The sequence below is a fragment of the Pipistrellus kuhlii genome, unplaced genomic scaffold (assembly GCF_014108245.1).
Source record: "Pipistrellus kuhlii isolate mPipKuh1 unplaced genomic scaffold, mPipKuh1.p scaffold_m20_p_1, whole genome shotgun sequence".
Lineage (NCBI taxonomy): Eukaryota > Metazoa > Chordata > Mammalia > Chiroptera > Vespertilionidae > Pipistrellus > Pipistrellus kuhlii.
The window spans coordinates 94,792,267-94,809,638 of record NW_023425404.1 but is presented as its reverse complement, the minus strand read 5'-3'; the positions used below and the strand labels follow the sequence as shown (position 1 = coordinate 94,809,638).

The following is a 17,372-nucleotide window of genomic DNA, read 5'->3' as shown; positions in this document are numbered from 1 at the left end:
ATCACTCTATCTCCTTAAAAAAATCTTTATAGCAATTATGCATTTTTCTCCACCACCAAAATGTCAGCTCCATCAAGGTAGGAAGGTATTCAGACTTGTTTACTTAAACTATATACCCCCAAAATATCGTGCATGGTACTTCTTCATAAAGTAAGAAAAGGACAGTAGCCGTTATTACCTGATGATGGTACACCCACCAAGCACTAGTGATAACTCGGGCATCCCAAGCAGCACTGTAGCAAAGTGCCATTGTGCCAGCTTCAGTCAAGGTGCGAGGGGGAATTGGTTCACCTGTAATAACAATGCTACAATGCTTCAGTACCAAGTACAGATTTTCTACAAAGCAAGATATGAAAATCACATGTGTAACAGGTTTAATCTTCTCATATTTTAAATATTAGACTACATTTTTTCAATATTATGAAAAGTTACTATTTTTTTATTAAAATGTATTTACAGCAGGCTTTTAAATGGTCTAAGTAAACAAAACAAATTAGAGAAGAAATTTCTTCTCTTATGTCAGTAAATCTAACCTCATTCCAAAAAGGATAATTTAAACAATCTATTTAAAGTTTGAAGACTTTCCAGAATCATTATAGACTAAATCATCAAAATGAAGAGCATATTAATAACAAATCCCTAATTATATTTCAAATATTTTTAAATTGGGATATAACTCACATGACATAAAATTGACCCTTTAAAAATATACAGAAGTAGGCAGAAGTAGGTTTATAGTTGTATGTGAATATAGAGTTTATTCCTGTACTATTATTTATTAGAGGCCCGGTACACGAAATTCATGCATGGGGGAGGGGTGTCCCTCAACCCAGTCTGCACCCTCTCTTATCTGGGATATCCCTCTGACAATTCAGGTCTGCTGGCTCCTAACTGCTAGCCTGCCTGTCTGATTTCCCCTAACTGCATCTGCTTGCCAGCCTGATCACTCCCTAATCACTCCCCTGCCAGCCTGATCGATGCCTAACTGCTTCCCTGCAAACCCGATTGCCCCCAACTGCCCTCCTCTGCCAGGGCGGTCACCACGAATTGCTCTCCCCTACTGGCCTGTTCCCCCCCACCCCTCCAACTGCCCACCCCTGCAGGCTTGGTCCCCCCCAATTGCTCTCCCCCAAACTGCTCTCCCCTGCAGGCCTGGTTGCCCCTAACTGCCCTCCCCTGCAGGCCTGGACCCCCCCCAACTGTCCTCCTCTGCCAGCGTGGTCACCCCCAACTGCCCTCCCTTGCAGGCTTGGTCCCTCCCAACTGCCCTCCCTTGCTGGCCATCTTGTGGCGGCCATCTTGTGTCTACATGGGGGCAGCCATCTTTGACCACATTGGGGCAGCCATCTTGTGTATTGGACTGATGGTCAATTTGTATATTACTCTTATTAGATAGGATTACTGTACTAGTGGCTCAGTGCATGAAAATTTGTGCACTGGGGAGGGGGGTCTTTCAGCCTGGCCAGCATCCTCTCATGGTCTGAGACCCCTTGTTCCCCAGTTTATTGAGCCTAAGCTGGCAGTCAGACATCCTCTCTGGCAGCCCAGGAGCCCTCAGACATCTTAACGCTGATGAGGTGGGAGAGGCTCCTGTCACCATCACTGGCTTGCAGACGTCAGTCTGGCTTACGGCTGAGTGGAACTCCCCTTGTGGGAGCGCACTAAACAACAGCAGGCAGCTCTTATGTTGAGTGTCTGCCCCCTGGTGATCAGTGCACGTCATAGTGACCAGCTGTTGCACCGTTAGGGTCAATTTGCATATTACCCTTTTATTATATAAGATTATTTCCCACATGAACAACTATAAACTTCGTTTTTGTTTTTTTTAAAAATATATTTTATTGATTTTTTACAGAGAGGAAGGGAGAGGGATAGAGAGCTAGAAACATCGATGAGAGAGAAACATCGACCTGCTGCCTCTTGCACACCCCCTACTGGGGATGTGCCCGCAACCAATGTACATGCCCTTGACCGGAATCGAACCTGGGACCTTTCAGTCCGCAGACCGATGCTCTATCCACTGAGCCAAACTGGTTTCAGCTATAAACTTATTTTTGCCCTCTCTGTAAAATTCAATGGGTTTTAGTATGTCCATAAAGCTATGGAACCATTATCACTAATTACAGGACATTTCCATAATCCCCTAAGTCCGGTATCCATTAAAATAGTTTTATTTGTTCCTTGCCAACTGGGATATTTTTTATTTCTTTTTGTTGCCTAATGACCTATTTAGTACCTCCATAAACATGGAACAGAAGCAACAATAATAGCCATGCTTATCTCCTTTGTGATTTTAAGGGAAAACTTTCAGTCTGTGAGCATAAAGTACAATTGTTAGCTGTGGATTTTTCATAGCTGCTCTTTACCAAGTTGAGGAAATTCCCTTCTATTCCTAGTTTGTTGAATGCTTTTTTTCACAAGTGGGTGTTGGATTACTGCCAAAGGCTTCTTCTGCATCAACTGAAATAATTCTGTGATTTTTGTCCTTTATGCTATTATACTTTAGTACATTAATTAATTTTCATGCCTGGAATAAATCCCACTTTGTCATGGTGTATAATACTTTTAACATGCTGCTGGATTCAGTTTCCTAATATTTCATTGAGGATTTTTGTGTCTATATTCATAAGTGATATTGATCTGTAGTTTTCTTGTTATGTCTGTCTGATTTTGTTGTTAGGGTAAAACGGTCTTATAGAAGAGTTAGAACAGCAGTCACCAACCTTTTGGATCTCAGAGACCACGAGTTGGCAACTGTGAGAAGAAAGTGTTCCCATCTCTTCTATTTTTTGGAAGGCTTTGTGAAAGACTGAGGTTTAATATTGTCTAAAAGTTTGGTAGCACTCCTAGGAATATATCCCAGGAAGCTAGAAACACCAATCAGAAAGGATATATGCACTCCTATGTTCATAGCAGCGCAATTTACAATAGCTAGGATTTGGAAACAGCCTAAATGCCCATCAGCAGATGATTGGATCCAAAAACTATGGTACATCTACACAATGGTATATTATGCTGCCATAAAAAAGAAGAAATTCTCATCATTTGCAGCAACCTGGATGGAATTGGAGAACATTATGCTGGCTTAACAATAAGCTAGTCAATGAAAGAGAAACACCACATGACCTCACTCATTTATGGATGATAAAGAACATTATAAACTGAAGAACCAAAAGATAGATATAGAGACAGTAAAGCAACAAGCAGACTGTCAAATTACAGCGGGGAGGGTAGGGAGATCTGGGGTAGATAAGAGATCAACCGAAGGACTTGTATATATGCATATAAGTACAACCAATGGACACAAAACTCTGGGGAAGGGAGAGGCATGTATGGGGAGGGGGTGGGGAGAATGATATATGTACAAAGATAATAATTTAATTTAAAAAAATGCCAAAAAAAAAAAAAAAAGTTTGGTAGAATTAACCAGTGAAGCCATGTGGGCCTGAGATTTCTTTTATGAGTAGATTTTTTAAAATTACTAATTCAATTTCTTTACTTATTATAGGCTTATTTTGATTTTCTATTTCACCTTAGGCCAGTTTTGGTAGTTTATGTCTAAGAATTTTTCCATTTCATTTAGGTTATCTAATTTGCTGCTATATAATTATTCATAGATTTCTCTCATAATTCTTTTGATTTCTGTGAAGTTGACAATAATGACCCCTCTTTTGTTCCTAATTTTAGGAATCTGAACCTTTATTTGCTTTCGTTTTTCTAGATTTTAATTACTATAATTTTGTTATTGATTTGAAATCATTCTTCTTTATTATAGGCATTACCACCATAAATTTATCTCTAAGCACTGCTTTAGCTACAACTCCTAAGTTATGATACATAGTTTTCATTTCACTCATCTCAAAGTATTTTCTAACACCCCTCAAAAGATTTCCTCTTTGATCCATTATTTATGAGTATGTACTTTAATTTTCATACATGTGTGTATTCTCCAAATTTTCTTCTATTAGTGGTTTCTAATTCCACTCCATTATGGTCAGAAAACTTATTTTGTATGATTTCAATAGCTTTAAAATTTATTGACTTTTTTTTATGAATATCATATGGTCTCCCTTGGAGAATGTTCCATGTATATCTGAGAAGAATGAGAATCTATTGTTATTTGATGGAGTATCCTAGAGATTTATTAGATCTAGTTAACTTAGTGGTGTTTACATCTTCAATTTCTTTGTTGATCTTATATCTAGTTATTCTATCCATTATTGAAAATTAAATATAATTGCTAAATTATCTATTTTCCCCTTTAATACTGTCAGATTTTGCTTCATGTATTCTAGGGCCCTGTTGTTGAGTATATATGTATTTATAATGGTTATATCTTACTGATGGATTAACTCTTTTATCATTATAAAGTGTCCTTTATCTCTATTAACAATTTTCGTCTTAAAGTTATATTAAAATATTTTAACAAAAGGAATTAAAGTTCTGAATAGAAAGAATATAATACCTGTTGGATTTTTAATGACACAGCTAGTAGCTCCATGAAGATCAGCATGTACATAAATGTCACCTTAAAAAGAAGAAACAATACTCTAAATCATGTTTTGTTACAATTATCAATATTTATTTAGTGTTTAATGAATTTAAAACCTAAAAGTGATAAGAACACATATTAATTCCATCTCCTATCCCTGGGAGATTTCTTATAGGCCTCCTTATAGAAAGTAATATTAATACGGTAGATTACAAAAATGATCATAATTCCTCTCCCTCCCTCTAGCCACACCTCTTTGCTTTGTGACTGAAGCTTTTCCCATCAAGAATGGAGCCCACCCCCCAAAAAAAATTAAAAAATAAAGAGGTGGAGTCCATGTCTCCATCCCTTGAATGTGGGCCTACCTCATGACCTGCCTTGGCCATAAGGATGTGGCAGATGTGACTAAGTGCCAGTTCCCAGCCTAGGCCTTGAGAGGTCTTGTGTGCTTCCTCTCTCTCAGAAACTTACTGAGTTACCATGTATGCAAGCCGAGACTAGCCTGCTGGAAGGGTGACAGACAGATGGAGCAGATGAGTCATCCTAGCAAGTGCAAAGGTCCTGAGGACTATGGATGTTTGACATGTATGAAGAGCAGTCAGGAGGCCAGAGTGAGGGGAGAGTGGTAAGAGAGAAAGCTGGAAAAGAAGCCAGGATCCTTATAAGCCATGATAAGGACTTCTAGTTTTATTCTAAGTATGTGAGCATCAAATGAACTAAAGGAATAAACAGATGAATACAAGAGTTAAATGGTCAACCAGAGAAAAGGAAAATGCATGGCTAACAGGTAAAATGAGCAGTAATTGCTTGCTGTGGACAGGTTATCTGGGTTTGAAACTCAGTTAGAAAAACTGGTATGCTCCATAACAGGCTCAACTCAGAAGGAACAGAGCTAGAAAAGACAAAAACCAAGCCCTGGGCACCATGTAACTTGATCGCTGCTGCTTTCTTCCGTGGTTAGGAATCTTAAATGGTCATTTAATGAGTTCTGGTATTGACTATTAATTTCTGATACCCACACTGAGGGTTCAGCCACAGTGAGGTGGTGATTATCAGCAAACAAAAAATGAGAGGCCTTACCCCACAGGGCTTCAGTCCTTTTTTAAACGTTAAAAAAGGTTATAAACTTCAACACTGAAAAATTAAGCTTTTAAAAATTTGAGCTATGATTTTAGAGAATATGTTAATGTAGCAAAGAATCAAAAGTCCAACACTGCAGATTAGCTGAGCATTACTAGTTTAGAAATATTCACTTAAGATGATAATTAAGTGTCAAACTGTAAAGCACCAAGCATCAAACTCTTTCTACTAACTCAATTTGTCAAAGAAGTTTAAAATGAAAATCTATAGCTAATATTGAGATAACTGATCCAATTACTTAAGAAAATATTCTTTAGAATTTTTATCATACCTACCTGGTGTCAAGTATCTTTTCACGATTATTTCATTCTGTTGCTGATCTCGTCCTCCTATAATTAGGTAGTTCTCTGAGCTAATGAACCACAAAAATTTCTCAAACCTACCAAATTGAAATAAAAAAAGTTAACATTTCTTTTCCTTTATAGTTGCCTAAATTTACAAACCACCTCCCCCCTTTTTTTTTACAAAGAAAAAACAAAGACAAAAACAGGAGGCTATCCTGTGTAGGTTAAGATAACTTTAAGATTTGATTTTTCTTAAGGAATGAAGTTGAGTTTTATTGAAAGCTTATAATATAAATCGCCCCAGGACATTCTTAAGATAGAAAGAGAGCAACTAAATTCTATATTTGAAAAATATATGTTCTGTCCTGCTGGTGTGGTTCAGTGGTAGAGTGACCTATGAACAAGGAGGTGACAGTTGATTCCTGGTCAGGGCACATGGCTCTGGTTTTGGGAATGTGCAGGAGGCAGCTGATCAATGATTCTCTCTCATCATTGATATTTCTAACTCTCTCTCCCTCTCCCTTCCTCTCTGAAATCAATAAATTAAAAAAAGAAAAAGAAAAAAAATACACAGCCAGCTGGTGTGGCTCAGTGGTTGAACATTGACCTATGAACCAGGAGGTCACAATTGGATTCCTGGTTGGGGCACATGGCCAGGTTGAAGACTCAGGGCAGGAGAGGGAAGCATGAGGAGGCAGCCATCGATAATTCTCTCTCATCACTGATGTTTCTATCTCTCACTCTCCCCTCCTCTCTGAAATCAATAAAAATACTTAAAAAAAAATATAAATATATATATAATATATATATATATATATATATATATATATATATATATATATATATACATCCATAAATCCCTCTCATATAGATAGCCCTCTTAAGCACCAGGATAACTTATAACAATGAATTATACAAAGCCAAAGCATAAAATGTCTCAGGCTTAGCTTTCTTTCAGTGGGAATTAGATAGGTTTTGAGACCACTGGTAAGAAAGAAGAAAAAGTTATTTTCCCATTTTGTCCTCAATCAACTGAATGCTTACATATATGATATCCTTTACACTTATTTTTATACAAAAGACCAAATATTGCCTACCAAGTGTAACTTTTCTCAAGAGACAAAGTAATCTGGGTTTTCATAATTAATATGTACCATCACAATAAAAAGTAATGAGTATATATTTGTATGACATTTAGAAAATGACAAGCAAAACAATGAACATAAATATTTCCTAAATTACATATGACCAGCAAAATCTTTTGCATGACTTAATCAATAATTTTAAAACTTCTTGTTAGAGATGATAAAGGTATAGCATAGGCATTAACTAAACTCCCTCATATCTCCCAAAATACAATATAAGAGCAAAATGATTTTATTCCTATAGTCTAATTGATATTTTTACTAAAAGAAAGCTAAACCTAAGGACTATGAGACATTTTATGTGTTTGCTTTGCTTTGCTTTGTGTATGTGTGTGTGCGTGTGTGTGTATGATTCAAATTTTTTTTTAAATTTTATTAAAAGGTATAGTGAGAGATCCTGCATCTATTCAGTTCCCACCACCACTACCAGATAGGGAGACATTATAATTAGCTTTCTGTGTATTCCTCTTCGGAGTATTTTTATACATACAAAAGCTAAAATAAAATACTTATTCCAAACCTTTTTTCAATACAGTACACACTGTTCTGTGTTTTTTTTTCCCACTTAAAAATGTACTTTCTTCATTGCTGAATGGATATATTAAAATTAACGTAACCACTCTGCTACAGATGGTAAACATGTTTGTAAAACCCAAAAGGACAAAGAAAATGAGACAGATAAATCAAAGATGTATTTATAATCATGCTAGTAAAGGAATATATAACTAACAGCCTGCCCCTCCAAAAAGCCAACAATCAATCAAAATAAGGCAATAAAAAAGAATACAGGACAAATGGGACAAATAGAAAACAAACAGCAAGATGGGTAGATTTAAACCTAAATATGTATCAGACATTACATTAGTATAAATGTAAGTTTATATTGTAAATACTCTAGGTAAAATGCAAGGACTGTCAGGCTGGAAAACAAGGATATAAAAAGACTAAACTAGATTAAAGAGAGAACCAAGATGGTGCTCACCACTTCCCACAACCGTATCAAAATTACAACTAAAATGAAATAAATAAATAAATAAATAAATAAATATTCAGAACTACCTGAAAGCTGGCTGAATGGAGGACCTACAACCACAGAAGAAAGCACACCAAGACTGATAGAAGGGGTGGAGATGCAGAACAGATGTGGGGTTTCTTTAATTGGGAGGGAGATAATCTCTGCAGAGGTCCCCTGTGAGGAGCAAGGGGGTCTATCCCCACACCCATCTCCCAGCCCAGAGTTCCAGAGCTGGGAAGAGAAGTCTTCATAACTTTGGGCTGTAAAAACCAGTGGGGATTGTGGCTGAGTGACACAGAGGCTGCTGGAAACACAGGGGTTTCTCTTAAATGGCTGGGGCATGAACTTACTCAGACTTGATCCCTCAAGCTTCAGACTTTGCTAAAATCTCTCAAACAAAAAGCAGCTGGCATCAGTGTGTCCCAAACTTACAATAAAAGGCCCAAGACCTGGCACTAGCACCAGCCTGCCTTGCTTCATATCGGAGCCTCACCTGGGCACTTCACAAGCCCAATGCAAGTAGCAGCCATCTACAGACCTCTCTGTAGCTCCTGCTGGGTGGCCCCCAGAGCCAGTGCATACAGTGAACAGCTTCAGACTATACCAGATTACAACTCTACAAATCCATAAGCATCATACTCAAGGTGCAGAGTCAGTGAGCACCAAAGCCTCCACTGAAGCAAGTCATGTTCCATATGGGTGTCTCCTGCACAACTGGCTCTTCCACTGTAGTTGCAGCTGGTCCTCACAGCCAATTGGCCTGGAGATCAATTTCTCCCTGTGATGCCAACAGCAATCAAAGAGAAACTATAAGACTGCACACAGCCCACACAGGGGCACAATTAGAAGGCCCAGCTCAGGTGACTGGGGAGGTTTAGCCACTGGGTCCTATAGGACACCTACTACACAAGGCCACTCTACGAATTCCAGGACAAAGCAATTCTACCTAATACACAGAAACAAACACAGGGAAGCAGCCAAAATGTGGAGACAAAGAAAAATGTCACAAACGAAAAAAATGGAAGCAAGCAAACTACTGGATAGAGAGTAAAAAACCATTGTTATAAGGTTACTCAAGGATCTTAATGAGAGCTTCAAGGAACTCAAAGTAAGCTTCAAGTAACGTTGTGAGACTTTCAAAGATCTTAGTGAGAATGTTAAAGACATGAAAAAGGACCAGTTAAAAATTAAGCATACACTAACTGAAATAAAGAATAATTTACTAGGATTCAACAGTGGAGTACAAGATTCTGAGAATCAAATTAACGATTTGAAATATGAGGAAGCAAAAAACACCCAATCAGAAGAGCAAAAATAAAAAAAAATAAAAAATGTGAAGCTAGTTTAAGGAGCCTGTGGGACAATTTTAAGCTTACCAGTATTCACATTTTGGGGAGACCAGAAGGAGAGGAGAGAAAGCAAGATATTAAAAACTTATTTGAAGAAACAATGACAGAAAACTTGCCCTACCTGGTGAAAGAAATAGACTTACAAGTCCAAGAAGCACACAGAGTCCCAAACAAGAGAAACCCAAAGAGGCCCACACCAAGACATATTATAATTAAAATGCCAAGGGTTAAAGACAAAGAGAAAATCTTAAAAAATAGCAAGTTACTTACAAGGGAGCACCCAAACGACTGTCCCAATTTCTCAACAGAAACTTTGCAACCGAGAAGGCAGTGGCAAGAAATATTCAAAGTGATGAATATAGCAAGGATCTACAATCAAATTATTCTACCCAGCAAAGCTATCATTTAGAATTAAGGGTCGGATAAAAAGCTTCACAGACAAGAAAATGCTAAAGGAGTTCACCACCACCAAACCAGTAATACATGAAATTTTGAAGGGTGAAGAAAAAGAGGAGGAAGAGGAGGAAGAAATATGAACATTAAAATGGCAATAAATACATATCTATCAATAATTGAATCTACAGATCAAAATAAACAAAAAATTTAACGAACAAAATAAACTGGTGTATAAAATGGAATCAGAAGCATGAAATAGACTGCTGAATCTCAGAAGGATGAAGGAAGGGATAGGAAGAGATTAGCCAAATATCTTAAATGCATGTATGCATTACATACGAACACAGACAATAGAGTGGTGAAGGCCTGGGGCAGGGTGGGACCTGGTTGGAGGGAGGAATGGGAGGAATGAGGAGAGCACCTGTAATACCCTCCATAATAAAGATTTTTTAAAAATTAATTGATTAAAAAAAGGCTGACCTATAATGATAGAACAAGATGTATTATGCACATACTAACCAAGTGAACCTGATACAGTTTTAGTATCTCACATGGGAGAAAATAAGTTAAAAGGACATTTCGTTAACATAATACATAGCTCAATTCACTAGGGAGATATAACTTCTATACTTATATCACCTAATTACATGGCCTCATATATATAAAACAAAAACTGGCATAAGTAAAGGGAGAAACAGACAAATCCACAATTGTGTGATATTTAACATACCTTTCTCAATAATTGAGAAAACAATCATTTAAAAAAAGAATTAGTAAGGATGACAAAGATTTGAACAACATGGTTAATATGACCTAGCTGATATTTAAAGAAATGCATTCCAAAACTGTAGAACAGATACTTTTTTCATGTATATATGAAACATTTATAAATTAAGCTGACCATCAACATGCTGGTCATAAAACAACAAATATCAAAGGACTGACATAATTCAGAATACCATCTATTACCATTATGCAAATTAAGCTAAAAATCAGTAACAAAAAGAACCAAAAAGGCACATATGCTTGGAAATTAATACTTCTAAGCAATGCATGGAAGAAGAAATCACAATGGAAATTAGAACATATTGTGGTGTGAAATATAATGAAAACAATATATAACAAAACTTTAGATGCAGTCAAAGACATGCATAGAGGGAACGTTATTACTTTCAATATATATATTAGAAAAGAAAGGTTGGAAGGGGGAAAAAATTAATGTACTAAGATTCCATCTCAAGAAATCAATAAGAGAATTATAAATTAATCCTAAAGAAAAGTAGATGATGAAAAAAACAAAGAAAGAACACATATATAATAGAGATTAATATTAAAAAACTGACTCTTTACAGATATTAGTACAATGGAAAATCCTCTGGTCAGACTAATCAAGAAAAAGGGAAGGCACAAATAAATACCATGTATGAGATGTCATTAAATATTCTAGGGGATGTTAAGAAGTTAAGTGGAATATTATAAACTTTTTGCCAATACATTTCAAACTTTAGACAAAATAGACAAAGTCTTAGAAAACTCTAGGACTACTAAGCCACACAGACGAATTCCATCAAACATTTAAAAACAATTAATAAAGAAGGAACACTCTAAATTTTCCTTATTAATATAACCAGTATCAAACATGAACATTATGAGGAATAAAAATTACAGGTTAATTCTATTCATCAATACAGATGTTAGAGAGAGCAGAAGGAGAAAATTACAACAAAATTTTGAAAGCTGGAAAATAAATGGATGAGTGGTCAAACTCAAGAAGCTGAATCCTGAGCTCACAGTAGAAGAGCAAAATAAATTAATTTACACTATGTAACCCATAAAAAGCTAAAAAATAGCACCACAATGCCCTTGCCAGGTTAGCTCAGTGGATAGAATATCAGCCATTGGACTGAGGGCCTCTGGTTTGATTCCAATCAAAGGCACATACCTTCTTTGTAGGCCATATCCTTGGCCCTGGTTGGGGCGTATGCAAAAGGCAACCAATCAATGTGTTTCTCTCATTTAGATGTTTCTCTCTCTCTCTCTCTGTCTCTCCTCCTCCCTTCCACTCTCTCAAAATATCAATATAAAAATATCCTTGGGAAAGGATTAACAACAACAAAAAATGGAACAGAGTGTGGAATCTCGAGGGAAGACGCAGGAGGATGGGTGATTGGGAGGTAATCAACCAAAAACCTTGTTTGCATATACGCATGGCCCATGGACCAGAAATAATAATTTAAAAAAAGGTAGTGCCATAAGGCACTGCCATAAAAAGGGTTTAAGCTGGATTAAAAAGAGGAGGCCTGGCTGAAAGTCTGATCAAGAAACAGTTACTCCTCTATATCTTCTTTCCAACTCTGAACATTATGTAACTATCCCTTCCACACTTTAACAGAAGGCCAGAAGTTAATTCTCTAGAAAGAGTCAAAGAAGATCTATGGACTAGAGAAAAATGTGGCACAGTTATAAGTAGGGGTAACATATGTAAAAACAGGTAATTAAGCAAATGTACGAAAGACTGGATAACTGAGACTCCCACCAATTATTTTCACTAGGCTCTTAAAAAGTGACAACCAGCTCTTTATTTTATCAGCAAGAGAGAAAAAGTATCTTTTCTAGGAAATAAGACCAGCTGATATACAGATGGCCAAGAAACATGAAAAAATGCTCAAAGTCACCAATCATCTGACAGATGCAAATTAAAACGACAATGAGGTATCACCTCACACTTGTCAGAATGGCTATTATTAACAAATCAACCAATGGCAAGTGTTGGCGAGGATGTGGAGAAAAGGCAACCCTACTATTAATACACTGCTGGTGGGAATGCAAACTGTTGTAGCCATTATGGAAAAACAGTATGGAGTTTCCTCAAAAAATTAAATTAGAACTGCCATTTGACTGAGTGATCCCACTTATAGGAATATATCCTAGAAGCACCAATCAGAAGGAATGTATGCACCCCTATGTTCATATCAACACAATTTACAAAAGCTAAGTTCTGGAAACAGCCCAAGTGCCCATTAGTAGGTGAGTGAATAAAAAAGCTGTGGTACATTTATACCATGGAAGACTGGGCAGCAGTAGAAAAAGGAGAATCTCTTACCCTTTGAGACAGCATTGAGGGACCTGGCATGTATCATGCTAAGTGAAGTAAGTCAGAAAAAGACAAGTATCATGTTATCTTACTCATATGTGGAATCTAATGCACAAAATAAACTGACCCAGAGACATGGAAAAATGGAACAGAGTGTGGAATATCGGAGGGAAGACGCAGGAGGGTGAGAGATAATCAGCCAAAGATCTTGTATGCATATATCCATGGTCCATGGACATAGACAATGGGATGGTGAGGGCCTAGGGTGGAGGGTGGGGTTGGACTAGAAGGGGTTGATGCGGGGGGGGGGGGGGGGGGGGGGGGGGCACCCGCGAAGGAGACATATGTAATACTTTCAACAATAAAGATTAAAAATAAAAGAAAAAAAATAACTGTTAAAAAAAAAAGGGGGATGGGGAGGAAATACTACTAGTAAGACTAACTGAAGAGGAAAAAAAACTAAAAACATCAAGAGTTCCACACAAAATGGCCTATAGAGATCATTTTACAATTTCCCAGAGAACTCCCAATCAGTCTTTTAATACTCTATTATAAAATGTGAACAGATAACCAAGGATCACTAGACATTAGTATGAAAGCTGGACAAAACCAATAAATAGAAAAAATGCTTGAAGAAGACTTGCAGGAAAAGTATACTAAATAAAATTTAATACATCCAAACTACTCTCAGTATAGAGAAACTAGAGAAGGAAGCTTTTAAAAAGCAACATTCAAAACTGGCCAGTTGGCTCAATGGATAAAGCTTTGGCCTGAAGACTGAAGGGTCCTGGGTTCGATTCTGGTTAAGGACACATACCTCGGTTGCAGGCTCAATCCCTGGCCCTGGTCAGGGTGCTTGCAGGAGATAACCAATCGATGTGTCTTTCTCACATCAAAGTTTCTCTCTCACCTCTCCTCCTCCCTTCCACTCTCTTAAAAATCAATGGAAAGCCGAAACCGGTTTGGCTCAGTGGATAGAGCGTTAGCCTGTGGACTGGAAGGTCCGGGTTCGATTCCGGTCAAGGGCATGTACCGTAGTTGCGGGCACATCTCCAGTGGGGGGTGTGCAGGAGGCGGCTGACCGATGATTCTCTCTCATTGATGTTCCTGGCTCTCTATCCCTCTCTCTTCCTCTCTATGAAAAAATCAATAAAATATATTTTTTTTAAAAAGAAAAAAGAAAAAAAAAATCAATGGAAAAAATATCCCTGGATAAGGATTAAAAAAAAAAAAAATTTCCAAGAACCAAAACAGCTTAAATTAAAACATGATAGAAGAAATAAAAAGTAACAATAAATTCAGTGGCAGGATTGAAAGATCAAGGTGAGGAAATCATTCAGAATATAAAACAAAATGATAGAGTTGAAAATAGAAAATTGGAGGATTGTCCAATTAAAAAAAATAAAGAAATACAAGGAGCCCTAGCTAGTTTGGCTCAATGGATAGAGCATCAGCCTGCAGACTGAAGGGTCCCAGGTTCGATTCCGGCCAAGGGCACATGCCTAGGTTGCAGGCTCGATCCCCAGTAGAGAACGTGCAGGAGGCAGCCAATCAATGATTCTCTTTCATTATTGATGTTTCTATCTCTCTCTCCCTAAAATTTCCTCTATAAAATCAATAAAATATATTAAAAAAAAAAAAAAAAAAGAAAAGAAAAGGAAGCAACAACAGAAATGAAAACCAGAGGGCAGATCTAGAAAATTTCTCAGAAATGGAAGTTTCCAAATTAAAAAGGCCCATAAAATATCCAGCATAATGTTATGATAAAAAACATCCTCATGGACCTACAACATTGTGAAATTCTAGAAAACAGAAGAAGAAAAAAATCCACAAGTTTACCAAGAGACAAAACAAGTTCCCTATAAAATATTAACCATCAAAATGACATCAGATTTCTCAAAATCAAACCTGGAAGTTAATGTATAAATACCTTAAAAGTCATAGGAAAACAGTTTCAAACTAGAATTTTATACCCAGCCTAACTATTAATTAGGTATAAGAGTAAAATCCTTTTAATACATTGGATATCTCAAAAACTTTACCTTCTATACACCCCTCTCATTATACTTCTATAGTTCATAATTCCATCAACCAAGAAAAAATAAAGTATGAAATTCAGGACAAAGAATCAGACATAGAGAGGGATAAAGGGAACTCTCAGGATAACAACAAAGAGGCATTTTAAGATGTTGAGAGTAACCAATCTAGAACAATGGTCAAGAAGCTCCAGAAAAGACTTCTGCAAGAAGATGATACTAACGAATTCCAATGTGAGCACACTGGAGGAGTGGAGGTGAATTAATAAGAACAAAAAGAAAGCTGTGGCTACAGTTTAAATATTCACAATAATGTTAATATTGAATTGTGCTGTAACTATTCTGGAAAGCTAGAAGGTGCATGACTAAGTAAGTCTGGGACACAAGAAGATAGAATAAAATCTTAATCTTCCATAGTGGTAAGTCATTAAGAGAGTATAAAATAGAAAAATTAAGAAGCAGCAATAGGCTTTGTAGAATTGTTTCGTTTTTCTAAACAATATGCATGCATAACTTTGAAAAATAAAAACTATATTTTTAAAAGACAGAACACTTACCAATATACTTTTCTTGCTTTTTGAATAGAGGTAACTGTTTGGACTTCTTTTAAGGTTTGCTTTGTTTTCTTTTCAGCTGATTTGAATGCCTATTTACAAGAAAGAGTTGAAGATACTATTTTTAGTAAGAGTGGTCAAGAAAGTCCTCTCTGACATCCTATACAATAAAGAGGTAATATGCAAATTGACCCTCATGCCCTCACAAGATGGCTGCCTATGACCAGGCCGGCAGGGGGGTTAGTAAGGGATGACCAAATAATTGAATAAGCAGGCTGCAAGGGTGACCAGGCCGGCAGGGGGGTTTGTGAGGGATGACCAAATGACTGAATAGCAGGCTGTGTGGGGTGACCAGGCCAGTGGGGGGGTGGGGGAAGCAGTTGGGGACAACCAGACCGGTGGTGGTGGTGGGGCAAGGGCAGTTGGAGTGACTCGGCCAGCAGAGGGGGGCAGTTGGGAGTAACCTGGCTGGCAGTGGGTGGCAGTTAGAGGCGACCAGGCTGGTTGGGGGTGGCATGGCAGGCCGTTAGGAGCGACCAGGCAGGCAGGTGAGCGATTAGGAGCCAGCAGTCCAGGATTGTGAGAGGAATGTCCAACTGCTGGTTTAGGGATCCGGCCTAAACCAGCTATCGGACATCCCCCATGGGGTCCAGGAATGGAGAGGGTGTAGGCTGGGCTGAGAGATTCCCCCCCACCCCCACCACAAATTACATGCACTGGGCCTCTAGTCTCATATAAGTAGACACGAGAATGAGGGGAAGAATAAAACTACAGAAATTTTTAGGGAAGAGCATTCTTGGTAGAAAGAACAGCAAGTGCAAAGGTCCTGAGAAGGTAGCATGGCCCACTGTTGTAGGAACAGCTAAAATCCTAGTGTGGCTAGAAAGAATGTGTAACAGGAGGGCAGGTGATAAGATCAGAGGGGAACAGATCATACAGAACTTTCCAGACCAGGAGACGGGCTTTGGATTGTCTTGGCTAACATGAATAGTTACTGGAAAATTTTGAACACAGAGAAATAACTTTATTTTTTATTTAAAAAGATTACTATGGCTGCTGTGTGAAGAACAGACTGTAGCAGAGAAAGGGTGGGAAAGTAACCAACCCAGTAAGGGGCTACTGCTATAGTCCATGAGAACACATGATTGAGACCTGGATCAATGATAAGTGGCCAGATTCTGGTTATACTCTAAAAGAAGAGCCAAAAAGATTTGCTGGTGGATTGCATATGGTTTATGAGAGAAAAGTCCTGGGGAACTCCAATATTTTCAATCTAAGCAAAGGAAAAAATGACGATGCTATTTACTGAGATGGCAAAAACCCAGGAGGAGCAGGTTTGGGGAAAAAATAAATACGGAAACACATTTAAAGCAAAATTAAATTTGAAAGGTATTTCTGAATTAGAAAACCTCATTTAAACATAAAAAACCATTAAGGCCACTAAATTAAGATAGAGAAAAACAATTAACATTCACTCTAAGAAATGCAAAGTACCTTCTCAGCAGCTTCAACAGTCTTTTGTGTTTTCTTAGCAGCATATCTCTTGTGATCATAATACCTAGAAAAACACAGTTCTCTTAAATTTTAAGTAAAATCTCTATTCTTTTTTTTTTTCTCCCCCCTATTTGTTATTTCTATTTTATAAACTCTCAAATCATACAGAACAAGTTTTGTGCTTTAGGCACCTTTATTTATTCTATGTTCCATATGAAAATCAAGTTGTAGAATGCACATAAGATTTAAAAAAGAATTTGTTATTTGAAGTTTCCAGGAGAATTACTGTTTTGAAAAATAGTAATTTCTGTACTCTTTCTTACAATAAATATAATTTTTTGACACACCAAAAAAGACATCCCAAAGTATAGAC

The 17,372-nt window shown here is 37.3% G+C and overlaps 1 protein-coding gene across 15 annotated transcripts in view; it reads right to left on the bottom strand.

Annotated features, from left to right (window-relative positions):
- NEMF (nuclear export mediator factor) overlaps nt 1–17,372 on the bottom strand; it is an 81,475-nt gene that overhangs the window by 26,570 nt on the left and 37,533 nt on the right. For 13 of the 15 annotated variants that reach the window (XR_004991314.2, XR_004991315.2, XM_036457548.2 and 10 more), the window contains 5 exons: nt 17,000–17,063; nt 15,509–15,597; nt 5,908–6,011; nt 4,466–4,528; nt 179–291 (listed from right to left, as the gene is read on the bottom strand). Coding sequence is in view for 13 of the 15 variants with exons in the window: in XM_036457548.2 (XP_036313441.1) it covers nt 179–291; nt 4,466–4,528; nt 5,908–6,011; nt 15,509–15,597; nt 17,000–17,063 (433 nt within the window). In the remaining 2 variants the exon portion in view is untranslated. The remainder of the gene's footprint in view (nt 1–178; nt 292–4,465; nt 4,529–5,907; nt 6,012–15,508; nt 15,598–16,999; nt 17,064–17,372) is intronic. The other 2 variants (XM_036457528.2, XM_036457515.2) reach the window with 1 other exon arrangement.